The sequence below is a fragment of the Lithobates pipiens genome, unplaced genomic scaffold, assembly GCF_037356315.1.
Source record: "Lithobates pipiens isolate NorthernLeopardFrog02 unplaced genomic scaffold, aLitPip1_a1.2 Scaffold_18, whole genome shotgun sequence".
Lineage (NCBI taxonomy): Eukaryota > Metazoa > Chordata > Amphibia > Anura > Ranidae > Lithobates > Lithobates pipiens.
Window position 1 is genome coordinate 617378959 of NW_027507758.1, and position 19699 is coordinate 617398657.

The window sequence follows — 19699 nt, forward strand, 5'->3', positions numbered from 1 at the left end:
TACAATTGATTCACTTTTTTTATTCCAAATATTTCTTAAATTCCTGTTCAACCCATAAAAATAAAAAACATTAAAATTTACATTTTATACAAATTTCTAATATTTCTCCCACTGAACATTATTAGGGGACCCCCACCCCCCCTTTCCCTCCTCCGCATCGACAAATTAAAGTGGAACTCCGGCCAAAAATGACGCATACTGCCAGTAACTTTAAACCCCGCTCTGTGATTTTTTTTTTACCGACAGGCATGCCTATAATAAAAGCAGTCCTATAGGTAAAATGGTAAAAGGAATATCTCTTAAATGTGCCCCATTTAGGAGATATTCACCCTAAACTCAGCCTGTGACATCACTGGCGCATGTGCTTCTCAGGGTCTGGCATACCGCGCCGGTAACCGAAGGCTCCCCACGCGCAGGCGCGAGTGACGTCATCGTGGGTGACGTCAGTGTGGCTCCGGCCAAAATCAAACAGCCAGAGTGTGCGAACCTGGAAGACAGGCCGGGGGGGAACACGTCAGCCCTCTCAGCGGTGACATTACAGTGCTGCAGGGCTTCGTTCCAAGGTGAGGAATTCATGATGTGCTAGTATACGATGCATACTAGAACATTATGCCATTGCCTTGCAGGTTTTTTTGTTTTTTTTACAACATCTGCGGTTTACTAACTCTTTTTTTTTTTTACACCCCTTTTGCCAGTTTTATTAACAGTTAATCCTGCCAGTAGATCTGTGAATTATTTTTGTTACCAGGACCAACAAAGTGTGGGGGGAGGGGGAGGGGTTTACAAAAACTGGAGCACTCAGAATAGAGTACAGCTGTGCATGGTAAATCTTCCCCACAGGAGTTCCACTTTAATGTTCAACAATTAACACCTCCCTGGTATATACACAGATTTGTCCCTGGCACAGAGCTGCATGGAGAGTATCAGCCAGGCAGTGACCATGTTCCTGTAAATGTACGTGGTGTTGTCCTTTGCACAGAGCTGTACTGACAGTACCAACCAGGCAGTGAACACCTTCCAATAATGTAAAATGTTATCCCTGGCACAGAACTGGACTGACAGTACCAGCCAGGCATTGATCACCATCCAATAATGTAAAATGTTATCCCTGGCACAGAACTAGACTTACAGTACCAGCCGGGCAGTGACCACCTTCCAGTAATGTAAAATGTCCCTGGCACAGAGCTGGACTGACAGTCCCAACCAGGCAGTGACCACTAATGATGCATAAATAATGTACATAACAGCTGGAGAGTGGGTACCGGCCATTCCTGGAATGTATATATTTATTTATACTTAGCACAGAGCCCTACTGACAGTACCAACCAGGCAGTGACCATCTTCCAATAATGTAAATTTTTTTTATCCCTGGTACAGAGCTGGACTGACAGTACCAACCAGGTAGTGACCGCCTTCCAGTAATGCAAAATGTTATCCCTGGCACAGAGCTGGACTGACAGTACCAGCCGGGCATGAACTTTACTAGGTTCTGGGGCTTTGTGAGTCCAAAGGAGGGGCACCCCACAGGTACAAAACTTGTCTTCAGACAGGTTCACTTTAAGGGGAGGGTGGCCATATATAAATTAAGCATAACAAAAAAAAAAACTGAGAAAAATAAAGCAGAGGAGAATGTATGAGAAAACAAAGGCCCCGCCCCCTACACCATACATTGATATATATCCATAGAGAAAACCCCGTCCTGCACTGAAGAGCTCAGCAATCCCCCGAACAGTCTTGAAAAGGGGTCCTTGTGGGCTGTCCTTAGGGTGCGGGAGATGGACCGACACCAATCCTCATCTGCCGCCGTCTGAACCGTTCTATAGGTCGTTCTGATTGGAGGGTGGGGAGTCTGATGTTTGGGGGGGGGGGGGATGTAAACATGTCCTCCTCCCATCAGCCAGACCTCGCTGCCTAGAGACTCTTCACCTTCCGCCTCTGAGTGCACCACAGCAGGATGGACAGAGTGACAGTGACGGAGGACAGGATCCCGAAGAACATGAGTGTGGGGAAGGAGCCCTGTGGGGAGAAAACGTGTTATATTGCAAAAAAATTCTTCCCGACTCCCCCTTCTTAAATCCCCCCCAAAGTATGGAACCTGTAGAGACCATACAGACCCCCCTCTGCCTGGGAACCATAGAGAACATACTGACCCCTACCAAAGCCCCCCCCCCCGCCTGAGAACCATAGACAACATACTGACCCCAACCCCCCCCTCCCCCTGAGAACCAGACAACATACTGACCCCCCCTCTGCCTGGGAACCATAGACAACATGCAGACCTCCCCTCTGCCTGGGAACCATAGAGAACATGCAGATACCCCTCTGCCTAGCAACCATAGAGAACATGCAGATACCCCTCTGCCTAGCAACCATAGAGAACATGCAGGGACCCCTCTGCCTAGCAAACAAAGAGAACATGCAGGGACCCCTCTGCCTAGCAAACAAAGAGAACATGCAGGGACCCCTCTGCCTGGGAACCATAGAGAACATGCAGGGACCCCTCTGCCTGGGAACCATAGAGAACATACAGGGGACCCCCTGGCATAGGAACCATAGAGAACGTACAGGGGACCCCCAGGCATGGGAACCATAGAGAACGTACAGGGACCCCTGGCCTGGGAACCCCAAAGAATATATAGGGAACCCAGCAGCCCCACCCCCACCGTGTGAACCATAGAGAATATAGAAGGACCCCCTCTGCCTGGGAACCAGAGAATCCAGATACACTTTGGTTAAACTGCACCCTACAGGGGGAATGAACACAGGCAAACAAAAAAAATAATAATAAAATAATCGTAAGACAGCGACTATTCTAACCCTCCTCTACCCAGCATGCCTCAATTTTGTGGTGAAGCAGTACTACGTGCTTGATGATAAAACAAAGAATGGTGGGGCCTGTGTACCTCCAAGTACCATATTTTACAGTGAGTACAAAATTTCCTTATTCAGCCATTGAAGGACACAGGAAGTCTTCCACCTTTAGGATGTCCAAAAGCAGTCCGACAGAGATGTACATCAGCAAAAAAAAAAATAAAAAAACCCACAAACCATTCTCACTAAGAGGATTGAGGGCTGCCTTCAGCCAAACACCCAAATCTGGATGGATGAGGTGAGGCTTCCTACTAGATGAAGGGAAGCTGGCAACTCTGGGGGAAAAGACAGAGGATCGATCCAGAGCATCATGGAGAAGATCGCCACCAGAGAGGAACGACTAAACATTCCAGGGAAACCAAAACGTAGCCAGTATGAAGCTGGTACAACCAGAACCCACCAACAATGGTGAAATCATAAGAAACACCCAACAGGTGAGAAGGACACAACCTAAAGTGGTCAGGTCATTGGGAAGAGCCCCCAGTAAGGACAAGCCCTACAAGGAAGCATGGTCGACATGGGAAGGCCCAAGGACTAACATTCCTAACCCCTACCTGTCTAGCCAGACAACCAACCTCATTAGTGAGGTTCCCCAAGAGTGTATGTACAAGTACAGCTCAGCATCTCAACTACCCCTGAGCCTACCAGAGGACACAAGGATTAGACCCACAGATCAACATGACAGAAGGAGGACACCAAAAGGGTAGGCAGGGACAAAAATTAGGCCTCGGCCCCAGGCTGGTGAGATGGGTCCCTGAAAAGACATAAACCAGACCTGGCAATCATGGGACCCTCTGGTTCTAGGGAGCTCCTGATCCCCTAAACCCCAGCAAAGCCTCAACACCCATGAAGCGAGGGACAGGAATAACAGCCGAAATGCTAAGAGAATATACCGGATTAGCAGTAGGACAAGAAAAGGTATCTGGAGGAATGTTGATCAGCCAATTCCCCAGTGAAATTCTTTGGACATAATCTATCCTCAGCAAATAATACCCGCAACAGGGTATTAAAGCGTTCCGTTTGCTGACAATCCAGTGAAGCATAACAGCCCTCCAGCAATGATCTCCGCTGGTCACGAAGGATCTGAGGCACATCCAGGTACACAGTGCAGACACTACTAGCTGAGGACACCCAGCTTCCCATGCAATTTCCTTCAGAAGGAATGTTCAGCCAACATGCTCAGCATCGTCCTACACAGGGGTTAGACAACTCTCCCTGTCGCAATGGGGGACTTCCACCTCTTCCTGGAGAAGAAGGCAATGCAACACCTAAATGATGTCTACCAGAGTCTGAAACAGGAAAACTTAGTCATGGCAGGGTCCTCCGACATGGAGGGAACAGACAACAGTTCCATGGATGGATGGTAGTCCAGTAAGTGGCATGCCCCAAGAACAGTAGGAAAGAACCCCAGTTGCTTGAGGAGGCCCCTTGTGACTCTCAGTCCATTCACAGACCCCTCCCATTTGAGGCCCCTTGTGACTCTGTCCATTTACAGACCCAGCCCATTCCCCCTTATGACTCTCAGCCCATTCACAGGCCCCTCTTATTTCTCCTCAATTCACAGCCTATTCAGAGGCCCTGCCCACTTCCCCTCCAAAATCACAACCCAGTCACAGACCCCGCCCATTTCCCCATCCCCGATTCTCAGCCCATTTTTAGGCTCTGCCCATTCCCATCCTCTCAGCCCATTCACAGGCCCTGCCCACTTCCCCTCTTAAAGTGGAAGTAAACCCATTGATTTAAACAGTTAAAAAAAAAAGGCATGCGGGGAATGCTAACTGCACATTGGCTGTGCTCTCAGCCAAACTATCAAACCACCCAATGGCTGGTGTCATAACGAATCACATGTGCAGCACCATAGCAGTTGAAGATTAAACAGAGGCAAAGATGGCAGCTTCCTTGGCTGAAAACGATAGGGGAGTTTACTTCCACTTTAATTCACAGCCTGTTCACATGCCCCACCCATTCCCTTTCCGACCCAGCTCATTCACATGCCCCACCCATTCCCTTTCCGACCCAGCTCATTCACAGGCCACTCCCGTTCGCACAACCTGTTCATAGGCCCCACCCATGCACAGCAACGACCATTTCCCACCCCAGCTCACCTCTCTCATACATTTGTAGCCACTGAATCCGGCAGCACAGACGCACTGCGTGTACCCCGGACCGTCCGGAGCGCACAGCGAGTTCTCTGGACACAGCACCGCTGCAAGGAGACAAGTGATTGGTCATATATATTGTTATGCAAGATGAGACAAGACACACCCCTTTCTTTCATATATATTATCTTTAACATGAGACCAGCCCCGCCCCTCTTACCATATGCTGTCTATGAGACCGGCCTGTCCCGTCCTGTTTTATATATCTCTATTATATATGACCAGCCCTGGCCCCAATACTCACCCACATCTCCAGTGACGTTACAGGTACTCTGCTGATCCTGGCAGATCCAGGCATCCAATCGTCTCTCCACACTACCCCAGGACTCATTACCACCGGGGCAACTGATGTTCACTGGCAGAGCTCTGATGGGAAGAAAACACGTTACTATATAGCGCAATAACAGGGCTGAGCTACAAACACGGCGCTATGAGGAAGGGCTGAGCTACAAAACACTGCACGGGGGGAGGGGGGGGTCTGAGCTACAAAACATGGAAAAAAGAGAGGGAGGGAGGACTGAGCTACAAAACAGGGCACAGGGGGGGCTGAGCTACAAAACAGGGTACAGACAGAGGGGGGGCTGAGCTTCAAAAAACGGCACAGAGGAGGGGGGTGGGACTGAGCTACATACGTGGCAAAGAGGAGGGGGGGCCTAAGCTACAAACGTGGCACAGAGGAGGGGGGGGGCCTGAGCTACAAACACGGCATAGGGGGAGGCCTGAGCTACAAACACGGCACAGAGGGGGGGGGCCTGAGCTACAAACACGGCATAGGGGGGGCCTGAGCTACAAACATGGCACAGAGGGGGGGGCTAAGCTACAAACACGGCACAGGGGGGGGGGCTAAGCTACAAACACGGCACAGGGGGGGGGCCTGAGCTACAAACACGGCACAGAGGGGGGGGCTGAGCTACAAACACGACACAGAGGGGGGGGCTGAGCTACAAACACGGCATAGGGGGGGCCTGAGCTACAAACATGGCACAGAGGGGGGGGCTAAGCTACAAACACGGCACAGGGGGGGGGGCCTGAGCTACAAACACGGCACAGAGGGGGGGGCTGAGCTACAAACACGACACAGAGGGGGGGGCTGAGCTACAAACACGACACAGAGGGGGGGGGGCTGCGCTACAAACACGACACAGAGGGGGGGGGCTGAGCTACAAACACGACACAGAGGGGGAGGGGCCTGAGCTACAAACACGGCACAGAGGGGGAGGGGCCTGAGCTACAAACACGGCACAGAGGGGGAGGGGCCTGAGCTACAAACACGGCACAGAGGGGGAGGGGCCTGAGCTACAAACACGGCACAGAGGGGGAGGGGCCTGAGCTACAAACACGGCACAGAGGGAGGGGGCCTGAGCTACAAACACGGCACAGAGGGAGGGGGCCTGAGCTACAAACACGGCACAGAGGGGGGGGGCCTGAGCTACAAACACGGCACAGAGGGGGGGGGCCTGAGCTACAAACACGGCATAGGGGGGGCCTGAGCTACAAACATGGCACAGAGGGGGGGGCTAAGCTACAAACACGGCACAGGGGGGGGGCCTGAGCTACAAACACGGCACAGAGGGGGGGGCTGAGCTACAAACACGACACAGAGGGGGGGGCTGAGCTACAAACACGGCATAGGGGGGGCCTGAGCTACAAACATGGCACAGAGGGGGGGGCTAAGCTACAAACACGGCACAGGGGGGGGGGCCTGAGCTACAAACACGGCACAGAGGGGGGGGCTGAGCTACAAACACGACACAGAGGGGGGGGCTGAGCTACAAACACGACACAGAGGGGGGGGGGCTGCGCTACAAACACGACACAGAGGGGGGGGGCTGAGCTACAAACACGACACAGAGGGGGAGGGGCCTGAGCTACAAACACGGCACAGAGGGGGAGGGGCCTGAGCTACAAACACGGCACAGAGGGGGAGGGGCCTGAGCTACAAACACGGCACAGAGGGAGGGGGCCTGAGCTACAAACACGGCACAGAGGGAGGGGGCCTGAGCTACAAACACGGCACAGAGGGGGGGGGCCTGAGCTACAAACACGGCACAGAGGGGGGGCCTGAGCTACAAACACGGCATAGGGGGGGCCTGAGCTACAAACATGGCACAGAGGGGGGGGCTAAGCTACAAACACGGCACAGGGGGGGGGGCCTGAGCTACAAACACGGCACAGAGGGGGGGGCTGAGCTACAAACACGACACAGAGGGGGGGGCTGAGCTACAAACACGACACAGAGGGGGGGGGGCTGCGCTACAAACACGACACAGAGGGGGGGGGCTGAGCTACAAACACGACACAGAGGGGGAGGGGCCTGAGCTACAAACACGGCACAGAGGGGGAGGGGCCTGAGCTACAAACACGGCACAGAGGGGGAGGGGCCTGAGCTACAAACACGGCACAGAGGGGGAGGGGCCTGAGCTACAAACACGGCACAGAGGGAGGGGGCCTGAGCTACAAACACGGCACAGAGGGAGGGGGCCTGAGCTACAAACACGGCACAGAGGGGGGGGGCCTGAGCTACAAACACGGCACAGAGGGGGAGGGGCCTGAGCTACAAACACGGCACAGAGGGGGAGGGGCCTGAGCTACAAACACGGCACAGAGGGAGGGGGCCTGAGCTACAAACACGGCACAGAGGGAGGGGGCCTGAGCTACAAACACGGCACAGAGGGGGGGGGCCTGAGCTACAAACACGGCACAGAGGGGGGGCTGAGCTACAAACACGGCATAGGGGGGGCCTGAGCTACAAACATGGCACAGAGGGGGGGGCTAAGCTACAAACACGGCACAGGGGGGGGGGCCTGAGCTACAAACACGGCACAGAGGGGGGGGCTGAGCTACAAACACGACACAGAGGGGGGGGCTGAGCTACAAACACGACACAGAGGGGGGGGGGCTGCGCTACAAACACGACACAGAGGGGGGGGGGCTGAGCTACAAACACGACACAGAGGGGGAGGGGCCTGAGCTACAAACACGGCACAGAGGGGGAGGGGCCTGAGCTACAAACACGGCACAGAGGGGGAGGGGCCTGAGCTACAAACACGGCACAGAGGGAGGGGGCCTGAGCTACAAACACGGCACAGAGGGAGGGGGCCTGAGCTACAAACACGGCACAGAGGGGGGGGGGCCTGAGCTACAAACACGGCACAGAGGGGGGGCCTGAGCTACAAACACGGCACAGAGGTGGGGGGGGGGGCCTGAGCAACAAACACGGCACAGAGGTGGGGGGGGGCCTGAGCAACAAACACGGCACAGAGGAGGGGGGGGGCTGAACAACAAACAGGGCACAAAGGGAGGGGGCCTGAGCTACAAACACGGCACAGAGGGGGGGCCTGAGCTACAAACACGGCACAGAGGGGGGGGGGCCTGAGCAACAAACAGGGCACAGAGGTGGGGGGGGGGGCCTGAGCAACAAACACGGCACAGAGGTGGGGGGGGGGGCCTGAACAACAAACAGGGCACAGAGGGGGCGGGGCTGAGCTACAAACACGGCACAGAGGAGGGAGGGGGGGCCTAAACAACAAACAGGGCACAGAGGAGGGGGGGGGGGCCTGAGCTACAAACACGGCACAAAGGAGGGGGGGCTGAGCTACAAACACGGCACAGAGGAGAGGGGAGCTTAGCTATAAAAACACACGACAGAGCTTAGCTCCAACACTCACAGATAGCGCAGGCCTGTCAGTCCATGAAAGAATTGCTGGCGCAGCTCCTGCAGAGGATTCTGGGAAAGGTCCCTGTGAAGAGCACACAGTATGAGTAGACTCACGCTAGGGGTGTCAACCTGGTAGCCCTCCTGTTGTTGCAGAACTACAAGTCCCATCATGCCTCTACCTGTGGGAGTCATGCTTGCAACGGTCAGCCTTGCAATGCCTCATGGGATTTGTAGTTTTGCAACAACTGGAGGGCTGCCAGTTTGACACCTGTGTGAAGGGTTCACAGCACTCTTTGCAGATCACAATAAAAGCCCCGCCCACCACGACTCACATAACAGCAATGGCGGCGGTTAGGTGAAGCCCGGAGTCCAGACTGGAGATGGAGCAGTTCCAGAGATCCAGCCTGCAGCAAGAAGAGATGATGGATTAGATCGTGTTCCGTTATACTCACTATAACTTACCCATCCCCCCCTCAAATAGGGCGCATACCCAATAATATCACCCCTTGGAGGCTTCACACAGCAACGGCCCACAACTTCCGCCTCCGAGGTTTCTGTGCACAGGCGGGCCACTTCTGATCCGTTCCGCAGATTCCCTGGGCACTGGCTGCAGATCTGAGGGGGAGGGAGAGAGATTAGGGTCAGAGGCAAGTATATGGATCCCTCCCAGTTAGGTAGGAAGAATCTCCCTAATGGGGACACAGGCAGAAATAAAAAGGGGACGGTCGCTGTCAGAAAAGGGACAGGCGCTGGCGGAAAGGGGACAGAAAGGGGGCAGACCCTGGGGGAAAACGGACAGACCCTGGCGGAAAGGGAGCAGACGCAGGGGAAAAGGGGATGAACCCTGGCGGAAAGGGGGACAGAAAGGACGGAAGCTGGTGGAAAGGGGACGGACCCTACCAGAAAGGGGGACAGAAGCTGGCGGAAAGGGGGACAAAAAGGGGACGAACCCTGGCGGAAAGGGGGACAGAAAGGGGACGGGCCCTAGCGGAAAGGGGGACGGACCCTGGCGGAAAGGGGGACGGACGCTGGCGGAAAGGGGGACGGACGCTGGCGGAAAGGGGGACGGACGCTGGCGGAAAGGGGGACGGACCCTGGCGGAAAGGGGGACGGACCCTGGCGGAAAGGGGGACAGAAAGGGGGACAGAAAGGGGACAGAAAGGGGACGGACCCTGGCGGAAAGGGGGACAGAAAGGGGACGGACCCTGGCGGAAAGGGGGACAGAAAGGGGACGGACCCTGGCGGAAAGGGGGACAGAAAGGGGACGGACCCTGGCGGAAAGGGGGACAGAAAGGGGACGGACCCTGGCGGAAAGGGGGACAGAAAGGGGACGGACCCTGGCGGAAAGGGGGACAGAAAGGGGACGGACCCTGGCGGAAAGGGGGACAGAAAGGGAACGGACCCTGGCGGAAAGGGGGACAGAAAGGGGACGGACCCTGGCGGAAAGGGGGACAGAAAGGGAACGGACCCTGGCGGAAAGGGGGACAGAAAGGGAACGGACCCTGGCGGAAAGGGGGACAGAAAGGGAACGGACCCTGGCGGAAAGGGGACGGACCCTGGCGAAAAGGGGGACAGAAAGGGGACAGACCCTGGCGGAAAAGGGACAGAAAAGGGACGGACTATTTATACCGTTACATGACCATATCCACTGTCACTACCGAATAAATCCAAATAGTGGCAGTGGGCCCCTCTGAAAGAAATAAGTCCTTATGTCACTCCTCAGAGTCTACAAGGCCGAAGCCGTAGCTAACATATAGTCAGAAAAAAAGAAAAAAGAGAGAGACTTTTCCCCTGCTGTTGTGTCCCGCTTTTTACTTGCGTACCAACACCAGGAAAAAAAGAAAAGTAGCTACCTTAGGCTTTGGTGAACACATAGGACATTTGATTAATATCAAAAATATTTTTATTTCTTTCTATACATAAAGCAATAAACATTGATTGAATTGCATCAATCGATCCTAGGTGTTTACACAACATTAACCAAAGATGACCCAAAGATCATCCTTATCTGCACAGTTCATACACCCTGACTTTCAACAAACAAAACCAGACATACTCATACATACAACAATAAAACAGATAGAGGCGCCTCCTATGGCCATACATGTGGTGATATACCGAGTATGATCAAATTGTACCAATATTACGCTTCTATTAGGAAGCATGAGATAAAAATCTCTCGGAAATCTGCACATGTATGGTCATCAAAGTAGCAGTAATTGGAAATGGGGATAATTATGACCAGACAACGGTCCTAATCTCTCATTAGTACCTCCATTCAACCTACATAGCAATTCTCTTCGGTTGAAATAGGAATATCACAGGCTCGGGATTATAACAGTCTCATGAAGATCTCTCAGTTAGTCACTTTGGCTTCTTGCAAAAGGCTAAAAGTGAAGGTGAAGGCTTCTCATGTCGGGTTCAGGTTTGCTATACTCGGCTGCAAGTGATTAAGTAGAAGGAGACTCAGAGCTATAATAATTGACTGAACTAACAGAGATCTTCATGAGACTTTTATAATCACAAGCCTGAGATATTCCTATTTCAACTAAAGAGAATTGCTATGTAGGTTTAATGGAGGTACTAGTGCGAGATCAGGACTGGCGACTGTTCATAATTATCCCCATCTCCAATTACTGCTACCTTGATGACCATACATGTGCAGATTTCCGAGAGATTTTTATCTCATGCTTCCTAATAGAAGCGCAATATTGGAACCGCTGAATATTTGGAACTTTCAGTCACAGTATCATAGGAAAGCCGGACATGTGTGACAAATAGTGCACTTTAAATACAACTGGATTTGAATATATTCAATTCACTGCCATTGATTGTAACATTTTCAGTATTGTCTGTCATTTATGCCGCTGCTTGCAAAAGGCTGAAAGTGAAGGCTTCAGGTTTGCTACACTCTGTGACAAGTGATTACGTAGAAGGAGACTAAGGCCGCGTACACACGGGCGGACTGTTCGCCCAACCTTGTCCGCTGAACAGTGTTTGGGCGGACAGTCCGCTCGTGTGTGGGCTTTCAGCGGACAGTTTCAGCGGACAGTTGGACGGACAAAGTCTTTCGGAAATTCCGAAAAACTGTCCGCTGAAACTGTGTTTGAGCGAACAGTCCGCCCGTGTGTGGGCTTGTCCGCTGTACTTTCGAAATGAGCGGACTGTTCCCGCGCGGCCCCCCCACCCCAAAGCACCTTGTCCCCATGTTGATGAGGACAAGGGCCTCTTCCCGACAACCCTGGCCGTTGGTTGTCGGGGTCTGCGGGCGGGGGGCTTATCGGAATCCGGGAGCCCCCTTTAAGAAGGGGGCCCCCGGATACCGGCCCCCCACCCTATGTGAATGAGTATGGGGTACAATGTACCCCTACCCATTCACCTGTGAACTAAAGTACAATAAAAAACACAACACAGAGAAAAAATATTTTATTGCACAGCTCCGGGGGTCTTCGGGGGTCTTCTCGCCGGACTCCTCCGCTATGTGTGTGTAGCTCTTTTGCTAGCGGAGGAGTCCGGCTTTCTTCCTCCCCGCCGCCGGCCTCTTCTCCCGACTTCGGGGGTCTTGTCCCCCTCTTCGGTTCTTCTGCCGGGCCACCGCGCCTGGTCCGGTGGCCCGGTCTTCTGTCGCCGTCTTCCGTTCTTCTGTCGCCGCCTTCGGTTCTTCTGCCGGGCCACCGCGCCTTCTTGTAGCTCTTTTACAGGCGGTGGCCCGGTCTTCTGTCGCCGCTGTCGTCGCCGCCGCCGCCGCCTTCCGTTCTTGTTCTTCTTCTTGTTCTTCTTCTTCTTCTCCTGGAGATGTTGACTCGACGATCTCTCCGGCCGGAATGCCAGAGCCACGCTGTGCGGTCACTTATATAGTGACAATGGGGCGGTGTCACATGGTATATGTCACATGGGTTGGTCACATGGTGACCCCGCCCCCTTACGATGTCATAGTCCCCATGTGACCAACCCATGTGACATATACCATGTGACACCGCCCCATTGTCACTATATAAGTGGCAGCGGAGCGTGTCCCTGGCATTCCGGCCGGAGAGATCGTCGAGTCAACATCTCCAGGAGAAGAAGAAGAAGAACAAGAAGAAGAACGAGAACGGAAGGCGGCGGCGGCGACGACAGCGGCGACAGAAGACCGGGCCACCGCCTGTAAAAGAGCTACAAGAAGGCGCGGTGGCCCGGCAGAAGAACCGAAGGCGGCGACAGAAGAACGGAAGACGGCGACAGAAGACCGGGCCACCGGACCAGTCGCGGTGGCCCGGCAGAAGAACCGAAGAGGGGGACAAGACCCCCAAAGTCGGGAGAAGAGGCCGGCGGCGGGGAGGAAGAAAGCCGGACTCCTCCGCTAGCAAAAGAGCTACACACACATAGCGGAGGAGTCCGGCGAGAAGACCCCCGAAGACCCCCGGAGCTGTGCAATAAAATATTTTTTCTCTGTGTTGTGTTTTTTATTGTACTTTAGTTCACAGGTGAATGGGTAGGGGTACATTGTACCCCATACTCATTCACATAGGGTGGGGGGCCGGTATCCGGGGGCCCCCTTCTTAAAGGGGGCTCCCGGATTCCGATAAGCCCCCCGCCCGCAGACCCCGACAACCAACGGCCAGGGTTGTCGGGAAGAGGCCCTTGTCCTCATCAACATGGGGACAAGGTGCTTTGGGGTGGGGGGGCCGCGCGGCCCCCCCTTCCCTAAGGCACCCCCCATGTTGAGGGCACGCGGCCTGGTACGGCTCAGGAGGGGGGGCGCGCTCGCTCGCCCCCCTTTCCTGGCCGGCCGGGTAGCGTGCTCGGACAAGGGTCTGGTGTGGACTTGGGGGGAACCCCCACGCCGATTTTTTTCGGCGTTGGGGTTCCCCTTTAAGCCCATTCCAGGCGGCGGAGCCCGCGACGTCTCCTTCGCGGGCCCCGCCTACCTGTACACGCGCTCGAAATGGGCGGATTTGCCTCCGCCTTACGTGGGCGAGTCCGTTCATTTCAAAAGTTGAGCGAACTGTTTGCCCAACCTTGTTCGTCAAACAGTCCGCTCGTGTGTGGGCAAGTCCGCTCATGCAAATTTTGAGCGGACTGTTTGATGAAACTGTTTGCCGAACAAGGTTGGGCGAACAGTCCGCCCGTGTGTACGCGGCCTCAGAGTTATAATAAATTGACTGAACTGAGAGATCTTCATGAGACTGTTATAATCCCGAGCCTGTGATATTCCTATTTCAACCGAAGAGAATTGCTATGTAGGTTAAATGGAGGTACTAATGAGAGATTAGGACCGTTGTCTGGTCATAATTATCCCCATTTCCAATTACTGCTACTTTGATGACCATACATGTGCAGATTTCCGAGAGATTTTTATCTCATGCTTCCAAATAGAAGCGTATTATTGGTACAATTTGATCATACTCGGTATATCCCCACATGTATGGCCATAGGAGGCGCCTCTATCTGTTTTATTGTTGTATGTATGAGTATGTCTGGTATTGTTTGTTGAAAGTCAGGGTGTATGAACTGTGCAGATAAGGATGATCTTTGGGTCATCTTTGGTTAATGTTGTGTAAACACCTAGGATCGATTGATGTAATTCAATCAAGGTTTATTGCTTTATGTATAGAAAGAAATAAAAATATTTTTGATATTAATCAAATGTCCTATGTGTTCACCGAAACCTAAGGTAGCTACTTTTCTTTTCTCCTGGTGTTGGTACGCAAGTAAAAAGCAGGACACAACAGCAGGGGAAAAGTCTCTCTCTTTTTTCTTTTTTTTCAGAAAAGGGACGGACCCTGGCGGAAAGGGGGACAGAAAAGGGATGGAAGCTGGCAGAAATGGGGAAAGAAAGGGGGACAGAAAAGGGAAGAAAGCTGGCGGAAAGGGGGACAGAAAAGGGATGGAAGCTGGCAGAAATGGGGAAAGAAAGGGGGACAGAAAGGGAATGAAAGCTGGCGGAAAAGCTGGCGGAAAGGGGGACAGAAAGGGGATGAAAGCTGGCGGAAAGGGGGACAGAAAGGGGATGAAAGCTGGCGGAAAGGGGGGACAGAAAGGGGATGAAAGCTGGCGGAAAGGGGGGACAGAAAGGGTTAGGACCCTGGGGGAAAGGGGGACAGAAAAGGGATGGAAGCTGGCAGAAATGGGGAAAGAAAGGGGGACAGAAAAGGGAAGAAAGCTGGCGGAAAGGGGGACAGAAAAGGGATGGAAGCTGGCAGAAATGGGGAAAGAAAGGGGGACAGAAAGGGAATGAAAGCTGGCGGAAAAGCTGGCGGAAAGGGGGACAGAAAGGAGATGAAAGCTGGCGGAAAGGGGGGACAGAAAGGGGATGAAAGCTGGCGGAAAGGGGGACAGAAAGGGGATGAAAGCTGGCGGAAAGGGGGGACAGAAAGGGTTAGGACCCTGGGGGAAAGGGGGACAGAAAAGGGATGGAAGCTGGCAGAAATGGGGAAAGAAAGGGGGACAGAAAAGGGAAGAAAGCTGGCGGAAAGGGGGACAGAAAAGGGATGGAAGCTGGCAGAAATGGGGAAAGAAAGGGGGACAGAAAGGGAATGAAAGCTGGCGGAAAAGCTGGCGGAAAGGGGGACAGAAAGGGGATGAAAGCTGGCGGAAAGGGGGACAGAAAGGGGATGAAAGCTGGCGGAAAGGGGGGACAGAAAGGGGATGAAAGCTGGCGGAAAGGGGGGACAGAAAGGGTTAGGACCCTGGGGGAAAGGGGGACAGAAAAGGGATGGAAGCTGGCAGAAATGGGGAAAGAAAGGGGGACAGAAAAGGGAAGAAAGCTGGCGGAAAGGGGGACAGAAAAGGGATGGAAGCTGGCAGAAATGGGGAAAGAAAGGGGGACAGAAAGGGAATGAAAGCTGGCCGAAAGGGGGACAGAAAGGGGATGAAAGCTGGCCGAAAGGGGGGACAGAAAGGGTTAGGACCCTGGGGGAAAGGGGGACAGAAAAGGGATGGAAGCTGGCAGAAATGGGGAAAGAAAGGGGGACAGAAAAGGGAAGAAAGCTGGCGGAAAGGGGGACAGAAAAGGGATGGAAGCTGGCAGAAATGGGGAAAGAAAGGGGGACAGAAAGGGAATGAAAGCTGGCGGAAAGGGGGACAGAAAGGGGATGAAAGCTGGCGGAAAGGGGGACAGAAAGGGGATGAAAGCTGGCCGAAAGGGGGGACAGAAAGGGTTAGGACCCTGGGGGAAAGGGGGACAGAAAAGGGATGGAAGCTGGCAGAAATGGGGAAAGAAAGAGGGACAGAAAAGGGAAGAAAGCTGGCGGAAAGGGGGACAGAAAAGGGATGGAAGCTGGCAGAAATGGGGAAAGAAAGGGGGACAGAAAGGGAATGAAAGCTGGCGGAAAGGGGGACAGAAAGGGGATGAAAGCTGGCGGAAAGGGGGACAGAAAGGGGATGAAAGCTGGCGGAAAGGGGGGACAGAAAGGGTTAGGACCCTGGGGGAAAGGGGGACAGAAAAGGGATGGAAGCTGGCAGAAATGGGGAAAGAAAGGGGGACAGAAAGGGAATGAAAGCTGGCGGAAAGGGGGACAGAAAGGGGATGAAAGCTGGCGGAAAGGGGGACAGAAAGGGGATGAAAGCTGGCCGAAAGGGGGGACAGAAAGGGTTAGGACCCTGGGGGAAAGGGGGACAGAAAAGGGATGGAAGCTGGCAGAAATGGGGAAAGAAAGGGGGACAGAAAAGGGAAGAAAGCTGGCGGAAAGGGGGACAGAAAAGGGATGGAAGCTGGCAGAAATGGGGAAAGAAAGGGGGACAGAAAGGGAATGAAAGCTGGCGGAAAGGGGGACAGAAAGGGGATGAAAGCTGGCGGAAAGGGGGACAGAAAGGGGATGAAAGCTGGCGGAAAGGGGGGACAGAAAGGGTTAGGACCCTGGGGGAAAGGGGGACAGAAAAGGGATGGAAGCTGGCAGAAATGGGGAAAGAAAGGGGGACAGAAAAGGGAAGAAAGCTGGCAGAAAGGGGGACAGAAAAGGGATGGAAGCTGGCAGAAATGGGGAAAGAAAGGGGGACAGAAAGGGAATGAAAGCTGGCCGAAAGGGGGACAGAAAGGGGATGAAAGCTGGCGGAAAGGGGGGACAGAAAGGGTTAGGACCCTGGGGGAAAGGGGGACAGAAAAGGGATGGAAGCTGGCAGAAATGGGGAAAGAAAGGGGGACAGAAAAGGGAAGAAAGCTGGCGGAAAGGGGGACAGAAAAGGGATGGAAGCTGGCAGAAATGGGGAAAGAAAGGGGGACAGAAAGGGAATGAAAGCTGGCGGAAAGGGGGACAGAAAGGGGATGAAAGCTGGCAGAAAGGGGGACAGAAAAGGGATGGAAGCTGGCAGAAATGGGGAAAGAAAGGGGGACAGAAAAGGGAAGAAAGCTGGCGGAAAGGGGGACAGAAAAGGGATGGAAGCTGGCAGAAATGGGGAAAGAAAGGGGGACAGAAAAGGAATGAAAGCTGGCCGAAAGGGGGACAGAAAGGGGATGAAAGCTGGCGGAAAGGGGGGACAGAAAGGGTTAGGACCCTGGGGGAAAGGGGGACAGAAAAGGGATGGAAGCTGGCAGAAAGGGGACGGACCCTGGTAGAAAGGGGGGGGGATGCAGGGGGTAAGGGGGCCGCCGCTGGTGGGTGTTCTATGATATGACTACTACCCCCTCCTCTGTGTTATGTCACCATCGTCATTATTCAGGATATGTATATCACCAACAGTGTGTGTAGTGTTGTACAATATAGATGTAGACAGTCCAGGTACCAGAGTAGAGGTGAGGAGGTCTGTAATCCTGGGAGCTGACATTCTATTAGAGATGTGATGAGGGGGAGAAGAATGCTCTGTATATGTATGTGTGTATATATATATATATATATATATATATATATATATATATATATATATATATATATATATATATATATATATATATATATATATATACATACATACATACACACCCACACACACACACACACACCGGCCACTTTATTAGGTACACCTTGCTAGTCCTGGGTTGGACCCCATTTTTCCTTCATGACATAGAGATACAACAAGGTGTTGGAAACATTCCTCAGAGATTTTCCTCCATAGTGACATGATGACATCACACAGTTGCTGCAGATTTGTCGTCTGCACATCTATGATTAGAATCTCCCGTTCCACCACAGACCAAAGGTTCTCTATTGGATGAGATGTGATGAGTGTGGAGGCCATTGGAGGACAGGGACCTCATTGTCCAGTGGTGAGATGATTTGGAGCTTTGTGACATGGTGCATTATCCTGCTGGAAGGAGCCATCAGAAGATGGGGACACTGTAGTCATAAAGGGATGGACATGATCAGCAACAATACTCAGGTAGGCCGTGGTGGTTAAACAATGATCAATTGGTACTAAGGGGCCCAAAGTGTGCCAAGAAAATATCCCCCCACACCATTACACCACCACCCTGAATGGGGGATACAAGGCAGGATGGGTTCATGTGCCAAATTCTGACCCCACCATCTGAATGTCGCAGCAGAAATCGAGACTCATCAGACCAGGTAACGTTTTTCCAATCTTCTATTGTCCAATTTTGGTGATTCTGTGCCCATTGTAGCCTCAGTTTCCTGTTCTTAGCTGACAGGAGTGGCACCCGGTGTGGTGGTCTGCTGCTGTAGCCAATCTGCTCAAGGTTGCATGTGTTGAGTTCAGAGATGGTATTCTGCATACCTTGAATGTAACGAGAGGTTATTTGAGTTACTGTTGACTTTCTATCATCTGGATCCAGTCTGCCCATTCTCCTCTGACCTCAGCACGGCATTTTCCTCCACACAACTGCCACTCACTGGATATTTTCTCTTTTTCCACCAGTTTCTGTAAATCCTAGAGATGGTTATGTGTGGAAAAACCCTCAGACCAGCCCGCCTGGCGCCAACAACCATGCCACGTTCACAGTCACCTAAATCCCCTTTTCTTCCCCCGTTCTGACGCTCAGTTTGAACTTCAGCAAGTCGTCTTCACCGCGTCTAGATGCCTAAATGCATTGAGTTGCTGCCGCGTGATTGGCCGATTATCGATTTGTGTTAGCGAGCAATTGAACGGGCGTACCTAATAAAGTGGCCGGTGAGTGTATATCACCAACAGTGTGTGTAGCGTTCTACAATATAGATGTGGACAGTGCAGGTACCATAGTGAAGGGGGGAGGGGGGGGGGGGCTGTGATCCTGGGAGCTGACACTCGAATAGAGATGTGAGGGAGAAGAATGCTCTGTATACGATGTATATACATCCTATATCCTCGCCTCTATATATATATATATATATATATATATATATATATATATACACAGTATACATGTCTGGTCTGTCTCCTCTGTATGAGATATATTAGAGGTCATTCCCTGGTGAGGGGAACATTCTACATCCCAATATATAAATATCACACACTGACCTCCACCTGAGCCCGGATCAGCAGCACACAACTCATCAGCAACACCGCACACAGCACCCCCATCATCATCACCATCACCACCGGTCATGTGATCACTGGAGGAGGTCAGCTGAGCGGAAGACGAAATATCACCGCCGGTCATGTGATCATTCGACGAGGTCAGCTGACCGGAAGAAGAAATATCACTGTCGGTCATGTGACCAATTCGATGCAGTCAGCTGACCGAAAGGGAAGATCATCGCCTGTCACGTGATCACTGGAGGAGGTCAGCTGACCGGAAAACGAAATATCACCGCCGTCATCTTTCCCGAGACCAACTGAGAGACATCCCTATTAATCACTCTGCACCCCTCCCAACACGGACATTTATCTCCTCCCCCCCCCACACCCACATTGCCATTTCTAAGGATATAAAGTGAAGGGAAAGCCATCATTGTCAGGAGGAGACTAGTAGAGGAGGGATGTGTCAGTACAGAGGACTTCCTGTACTGGTGACAACAATGTCAGATCCATCTGGTGTCACCAGAACAGGAAGTGAGAAGACTTCTGTGTTTTCTCTGGTGTTCAGATTTAGGCTTTTTGCGCTCCGGGAGGTGAGACCAAGAGACTCGGGGTGCACATTTCCCTACATCCGCGTGCT

At 52.8% G+C, this 19699-nt stretch overlaps 1 protein-coding gene across 1 annotated transcript; it reads right to left on the bottom strand.

The window, feature by feature from the left end:
- ATRAID (all-trans retinoic acid induced differentiation factor) lies at positions 1 to 19222 on the bottom strand. Its single transcript, XM_077489387.1, has 7 exons — positions 19060 to 19222; positions 9179 to 9303; positions 9021 to 9092; positions 8699 to 8770; positions 5275 to 5396; positions 4977 to 5077; positions 1 to 2016 (listed from the first exon to the last, which is right to left on the bottom strand). The coding sequence occupies exons 1-7, from the start codon at positions 19132 to 19134 to the stop codon at positions 1912 to 1914; spliced, it is 672 nt and encodes a 223-aa protein (XP_077345513.1). The 5' UTR covers positions 19135 to 19222; the 3' UTR covers positions 1 to 1911.
- Positions 19223 to 19699: the final 477 nt, after the last annotated feature.